This window comes from Babylonia areolata, chromosome 8, assembly GCF_041734735.1.
Source record: "Babylonia areolata isolate BAREFJ2019XMU chromosome 8, ASM4173473v1, whole genome shotgun sequence".
NCBI lineage: Eukaryota > Metazoa > Mollusca > Gastropoda > Neogastropoda > Buccinidae > Babylonia > Babylonia areolata.
The window spans coordinates 27,223,484-27,230,983 of record NC_134883.1 but is presented as its reverse complement, the minus strand read 5'-3'; the positions used below and the strand labels follow the sequence as shown (position 1 = coordinate 27,230,983).

The window sequence follows — 7,500 nt, the reverse complement described above, 5'->3', positions numbered from 1 at the left end:
ATCAATCACTTCGACATTAGTGTGTAGTTTCAGCGTGAGATGTCAAATCAGCCATTAATCATAATGTGCGTTGCTTACAAAGACCGAACGAATAAATGAAAGAACGGAATCAGTAAAAAAAAATGCGTGAATGTTATTGTTTGACGGTCAGCTGAACTATGTTTTTGTGCGTCTGCAACCCCGGTTCCCATGTGTTATTTCTTCAGATTCAATGATAAGTAAACCGGCTTGCAAAAAAGAAACAGCCGTCCTAGCTGATCCAGCATTGCCGGGGGAGTGTTTACATGCCCGTCATGTTTTTTGGCAGATAAATGTTATTCCGGAACTTCAGCACGTGCTGCGACAACCGGAAGGGCTGTGTCGTCACAAAGACCCGGGTGGTAAAGGTGGGTTGAGCGGCTGTGTAGCGCCCCTTTCTGTTTTTTTCCCCCTCAAGCTAGTATGTGTTTAGATCAGACTGTTTTCAGCTTGTTTGTTCCTTTCATTTATACATTCCTTTAGTTTGTTATGTTGTTGTTGTTTTTTTGCGAGGCATATGCATGTGTTTAACTCGGATAGTTCTCTTTTCCTTTAACCCACTCAGTACGGCCAGCTCTCTCTTCTCCTCTACACAGACCCCTCGGATGTCCAGTGTGTGTCTGAATGACCCAACCTTTAGCTTCCGTCGTCAGAACTGTGGTATTCTTTGTCAACATTCACCTCTTCAGTATAAGAGCGTTCCGCTTGCAATATTTTGATGATGGCAGTTGGGAGGAAACGCTGTTAACGTCGTCTCTTTCGCCGTTCGTATGGAGAGAGTTAAAATGCTTGTCAGTAGAGAGGTGTGTGATTTTTTTAGGCTAATATTTGGGCTGTGCCGATTGGAGATCTCTGAATGGTTCCCACGATTTTCACCAAGTAAACTTGCACTGCGCGAGCTCGTGCTCAGAGAAACTGACTTTGATATTATATTTTATGGGCACATGTGACTTCTCGCCCCCAGTGTCATTTGTAGCATTTTGTTTTGTTTTGTTCGAAGATTGCTCTTTTTGTATTTAGTGTACAATGTCACTGTATAACAGGGAGAACTGTATTATGTTCCCTATTGTTGGTAGTATAGCTTCTGAGTTCTGTGGCTAAGTAGCTAAATGTCATTTTTTTATCTCTCTTTCCTCCTCCTCCTCCTCCTCTTCCTCCTTGTTCTTTTACTTCTTCTTGTTCTTTTTTTTTTCTTGTTCTTCAGTCTTCTTTTTCTTGTTCTTCAGTCTTCTTTTTCTTGTTCTTCTTCTTGTTCTTCTTCTGTTTTCTTCTCTATTCTTGGTTACTGAGGACGCTATCTGACTTAACTTTTTGTTTTTCGATAAGACCAAACTTCAAGTATGCACGAAAAAGGAAAACAAAAACAACAACTCCGAAACATTAAAAGAAAAACAAAACAAAAACAGTATTCACAGAAAGAGTTGCATATCCGTACACTGATGTATTCAAGTGAGAGAGAACGTTGATGTTTGTGACTTTTTGCATTCATTATCAGTTGTTTCGCTTCTCAGTTTAACGACTTCTCTTTTACGAAGTCCTTTAAGTAATTTCCTGTAACTGTATTTAGAGGGGTTTTTTGTTTGTTTTGTTTTTCTTCCAAATTTCACCCACATTTTAACCCTCATTTGCCCAGTTTCCCCCAACCCTCCATTCATCCACATCTCCCACCCCTTCTAAACGATAATACTCAGATGTATTCATAAATACTTTAACAAAATGTCTTCAATCACCGATATGTGTGAGGGGACATTAAACAAAAAAAATTCCAAAAATGTATTCAACCCTTGCAGCAGTGATAGCAAGTTTTACGTTAATAATATGCTCCTTCCAACTGTGCGTGTGTGAGAGTGAGGGAGTGGAATATGTAGGTTCGCGTGTCATTAAGCGTAAGAGTTAATAGGTAAGTGTGTATGTATCAATAAGTGCATTGTATGCATACAAAAATGTAAACTGCTTCCAAACCTTGTTGGTCATCATCTCACACCTTCCACATCACGGTGTTTTTTTTGTTTTGTTTTTTTTTGTTTTTGACTCACTTGTGTAAGCAAAGTGAGTCTATGTTTTAACCTTGTGTGTGTGTGTGTGTGTGTGTGTGTGTGTGTGTGTGTGTGTGTGTGTGTGTGTGTGTGTCCGTGGTAAACTTTAACGTTCCCATTTTCTCAGGAAATACTTTGTCTGCCAATACCAAAATTGGCTTAAACATGGTATGAAAAAAAATCTTCACAGTCATACCAATAACAGGTTGTAAGTCTCCTGAATTCAGCTGTATTTCCGAATCATTAACGGTTTATTTCGTTGAGATGTGGTTCGAAGACGACATGACCTCGTGTATCTTGTTCACAAAAGAAACACAAATTCTGGACAGAACACGTACATTGATACAAACTGCACCGTCGTCGTGTTTACTGCAAATAAAAATTCTAAAGTGGACACTGAATTAGCCGGAAAGAACATAAAAGAAAAATTGTTTCGATTGCTTCTTTCAGCCTGTTGTAGAATGGTTCGTGCAGATCCAGAGATCTACTATGTGTTGCGATGTGCTTGAAGGAGATGGCAATGTCTCCTTTACCGCCGAGATAAAAGAATAATCGAGATATAATAAAACACACACACACACACACACACACACACAAACATGATTTAAACGGCGTCATTACGTCCACTGCAATCGCATCTGTTTATCGCACGAAGAAGAAAACGCCAACATTGCTTTAAGTTTTAAATTAAGTCATTTGAAGTCAGATGTGCCGCAGCCTTGGGAATTAGTCTGTTTGCATCAGAACTGAACATGCGTGGTTCGATCCCGCTCGCATGCCTTTTTATTTTTTAAATTGTTTTTCTCCCAAGCTTATCTTATATATCATATTCAATACAGAGCGCGAGTTTTTAAATCTCTCTCTTTTTCTCTCTCTCTCTTCATGATTCCTTTACTGGATAAAGCGCGAAGCACAAGTGAGTCTTGATGTCTTTGCCCCTTGTTGGTGTTTAATCTCGGCTTGTTTATTTACTTGTTTATTTACTTGTTTTTTATTCAGTCATCTAATTGTTGTTGTTGTTTTATTTTCTATGCAGGACGGTGGCTGGGCAGCCATCTGCGCTGCACCAGTCTGTCAGCGCTCAGCAAGAAGAGAGCAGCAACCGCAGGAGCCGTCGGTGGGGGACTTGACAGGGATTCTCTGTGTCGCCGGCACCCAGTGCTGCTGACTCCCTCGCCGTCCTCCGCCACTATGCAGATGTCTATCTGCGTGCAGGGTTCAGCTGAAAGGTGGGGGTTGTCATTTTCAAACTTCTGCGACATCAGTTTCTCTTGAGTATCCGTGAAATTGTGTGTGTGTGTGTGTGAACGCGCGTGTGTGTGTCTGTGTGCGTTTGTGTGTGCGCGCGCGCGTGTGTATGTGTGATCCTTTGTGTGCGTAAGTGTGCGCACGCGAGCGTGTCGACACAAGGACATTGTGATGTGTGCTGGCTTACATCCATTGAATTGGCCTGATTGTAATTTCTTCACGTTAGCTCTACGTGAAAATGCTAACAGTGTAACACATGTTTACCTCAGCCCGTAGACAATAACCATGTCAGCTGTTCATTTTCACACAAGCTCCAGAACGAACCAGTTGCTTATTGTTATAATTATTATCCGTTCCATTTGCGAATTATCATGATAATTATCTGTCCCGTGTTCCATAGACCCAGCGAAGGCGTTGCCTTGGAGTTACCATCGAATCCCTTGACATTCCAACACGTGGAGGGCGCAGCTGTCTCTGCGCAGGATCCGGCCAGCAACATCCGCTCCACGCTGGAAAGGAAGGAGGAAAAAACGTCGAGCGTCAATGATTCTGATTGGCGCAGAGCTGTTACGTGGCGATTTCCCGTTTTGGTGACGTCACTGTCTCCTCTGCGCGTGTACATGCATTCCGAAGGGGTGGCGTGGGATGGAACGACGTCATATATACAGCAAAAGGTAAGGACTGGTTTCTCAGGACCAGCGCCTTGAGCACAGCACATCACACCACACCCCCATGGATAAGACCACAGCCACGAACAACTAGACCTTAAGGGCTCATTACCGATTGGTCGTTAACTCACTCAGTACGGCCAGTCCTCTCTTCTCCTCTACACAGACCCTTCGGATGTCCAGTGGGTGTCTGAATGACCCAACCTTTAGCTTCCGTCGTCAGAATTGTGGTATTCTTTGTCAACATTCACGTCTTCAGTATAAGAGCCTTCCGCTTGCAATATTTTGATGATGGTAACTGGGGTGAAACGCTGTTAACGTCGTCTCTTTCGCCGTTCGTATGGAGAGAGTTAAACTCAACTCTACTGACTGATTTTTCTGTCTTTTTTTATTTATTTTTTTTTTATTATTGTGTCTCTTTTTGTTGCTGTTGTGTGTACGTAAACGTGTTGTGTGTACGTGCCAGTGCGCGAATGCATGACTTGTTGTGTGTCGTGACGTGTGGCTTCAGTTCGGCGATCTTTCTGTGTGTGTGTGTGTGTGTGTGTGTGTGTGTGTGTGTGGTGCTGTTGTTGTTGTTGTTGTTTTAGCTTTTGTTGCTGTTGTGCGGTGTGTTTTGTTTTTTTGTTGTTGTTGTTTGTTTTTTTTTTTTTTTGTTTTTTAGCAATGATGATTCTGAAATTGGAAAGTAATTTTTAAAATGTACTGTTTACGTAGTTGAGCGTTTTATGGCCTTATTTTCATTGTCATCGTTACGCTCATCACCATCACCACCACCATCATCATTATCACTAACACGCAGAGATGAAATTTCATCCCGTAAATTTACGGAAATCAGTCAGTCTGAGAGCCCCAGGAGTCTGTACAGAGACTCGTGTGAATCCATTCAGAAAATCAATGGGTATATACATGTTTATGTGATGTGTCGTTTTCAGTTTTGACTCGCGCGTCGATCCGTAATCCCAAGCGGTTCGGATTCTTTCTTGATGCGGCGAACAGTATGTTTGAACCTGTTGTCTTTTCTGCACGTTTGGCCAATGGCTCTGCATCTGAATTAAATACACTCCAAAACGGGAAAGCTTCTTCAGTCCGTATTCTCCATTTCTAGACCCTGCCCTGTGGTAAAGAGGCTTTGAGCAGAGGTGGCTTGTCAGAGAGCCTTACTCGGACACATGTTCCATCCTTACCGGTACATTGAAGTCGAAGTCGAGCCCGCGGTTGTCAAAATGCCTATCGTGACACACACACACACACACACACACACACACACACACACACACACACACACACACACGCACAGAGGTAAATCCGTGTGATGTATGCCAAGTAAGACTGTGTGAAGTCTACCAGGTAAGTCTGTGTGAAGTCTGCCAGTTAACTATGCGTGAAGTCTGTCAGGTAAATCTGTGTGATGTATGCCAGGTAAGTTTGTGTGAAGTCTGCCGGGTAAATCTGTGTGAAGTGCGCCAGGTAAGTGTGTGTGAAGTATGCCAGAGATAAGTGTGTGTCAAGCATGCCAGGTAAGTGTGTGTGAAGTATGCCAGGTAAATCTGTGTGAAGTATGCCAGGTAAATCTGTGTGAAGTGCGCCAAGTAAATCTCTATGAAGTACGCCAGGTAAATCTGTATGAAATCTGCCAGGTAAATCTGTGTGAAGTGCGCCAGGTAAATCTCTATGAAGTACGCTAGGTAAATCTGTGTGTGAAGTCTGCCAGGTAAATCAGTGTGAAGTGCGCCAGGTAAATCTCTATGAAGTACGCCAGGTAAATCTGTATGAAATCTGCCAGGTAAATCTGTGTGAAGTGCGCCAGGTAAATATGTGTGAAGTGCGCCAGGTAAATATGTGTGAAGCGCGCCAGGTAAATCCCTATGAAGTCTGCCAGGTAAATCTCTCTGAAGTCTGCCAGGTAATTCTGTGTGAAGTGCGCGAGGTAAGACCCCGTGTCATGACTGCACAGAGGACCGTGGCAACACATTGTTTGCTGATCGTTATTGTCTGTCTCTGTGTGTGTGTCAGCCTCAGCGAGGTCTCTCGCTGCTGGAGGTGCAGCAGATGGCAGCAGACCTCCATGACGACAGTGTGGCTGCAGCCACCGTCAGCCGTCTGGAGGAGGGAGTCATGGACTTGCTGCTGCCCTGGGAGCACCTGGCCCGCGTCACGTCTGACAGGTAAATCCATGTCAGGTGTGTCAGGTAAATCTGTGTGAAGTCTGCCAGCTTCTTCTTCTTCTTCGTTCGTGGGCTGCAACTCCCATGCACACGAGTAGGCTTTTACGTGTATGACCGTTTTCACCCCGCCATGTAGGCAGCCATACTCCGTTTTCGGGATTGTGCATGCTGGGAGTGTTCTTGTTTCCATAACCCACCGAACGCTGACATGGATTACAGGATCTTTAACGTGCGTATTTGATCTTCTGCGTGAGTACACACACGAAGGGGGTTCAGGCACAAGCAGGTCTTAACATACGTTGATCTGGGAGATCGGAAAATTGTCCACCTTCTACCCACCAGGCGCGGTTACCGAGATTCGAACCCGGGGACCCTCAGATTGAAAGTCCAACGCTTTAACCACTCGGCTGTTGCGCCCGTCGAGCCCAGGGTTTCGCAGAGTTAATTCTGTCCACAGGAAAAAAGCTGTTTATGTTCATTCAGTTGTTTTTTGTGTACATTGAGCTGAAAAACACCTCGTGTGAGAAATGGCCAACAGAGACAAGTACCCCAGGAAAGTGAAGGAAAGGCCTAACACTACTCTTGACACCGTCAGAAGACAATGAACACATTAATCTAGGAAGCCAGAATGCCGTTTTTATTTTAGAGGGAGCGGGAGGGAGGGGACGGGGAGTGTGTGTGTGTGGGGCGGGAGCGGGGGGCGGGGGGGGGGGGGGGGGTCTTATGGAAGTTAATCTCACGATTATCTGAATGCCAGTCTGGCGTTCAACCAACTAAGCTATACTGGCACGGCACACGGACGAAATTTGCAAAGTGCATTGTTACAATCCAGGCCCATTTGATTGTCTCGCCTTTAATTAAATCAGAAGTGGTGGTTTATTAAAGGGCCTGACCAAAATCATGATGTGTGATTGGTGAGCGATGCTCACACCGTACTGCGGAGAAAGCCAAGCTGTGAATCGCTTCCATGAGGCAGTCGCCCTCTTCTTCCGCCCCCCCCCCCCCCCCCCCCACCCACCCAAACATCCTTCTTTGTTTCTCTCTGTTAAAGTGCACTTCTGGCACTGCTCCTGGCATTTTCCCGTTGTCCTTTCTCTCCCCCCCCCCCCTCCCCTCCCACCCACCCCTTTTTTTTTTCTTTTTTTTTTAACTATGTTTCTTTTGTTGTTGTTTTATCGTCTTCACCGTTTCAGTCATTACCCCCCTCCCCCCCCCCACCTACCCCATTCCCGCCCCTCCACCACCAACCCAACCCCCCATCGCCCCGGCACCCCAACCCCCACCTCCTATGCTGCTTACCCCCCGAATCTCCAAAGCACGGTCACACCACCAAGGCTCGCCTACAGCAGATCAGATTCAGCA

At 44.9% G+C, this 7,500-nt stretch overlaps 1 protein-coding gene across 1 annotated transcript in view; it reads left to right on the top strand.

Moving 5' to 3' along the window:
* The window catches only part of LOC143284697 (uncharacterized), a 173,208-nt gene that overhangs the window by 122,331 nt on the left and 43,377 nt on the right, over positions 1–7,500 (top strand). The window contains exons 5-8 of the mRNA XM_076591628.1: positions 308–386; positions 3,091–3,283; positions 3,703–3,976; positions 5,987–6,138. Coding sequence (XP_076447743.1) covers positions 308–386; positions 3,091–3,283; positions 3,703–3,976; positions 5,987–6,138 — 698 coding nt within the window. The remainder of the gene's footprint in view (positions 1–307; positions 387–3,090; positions 3,284–3,702; positions 3,977–5,986; positions 6,139–7,500) is intronic.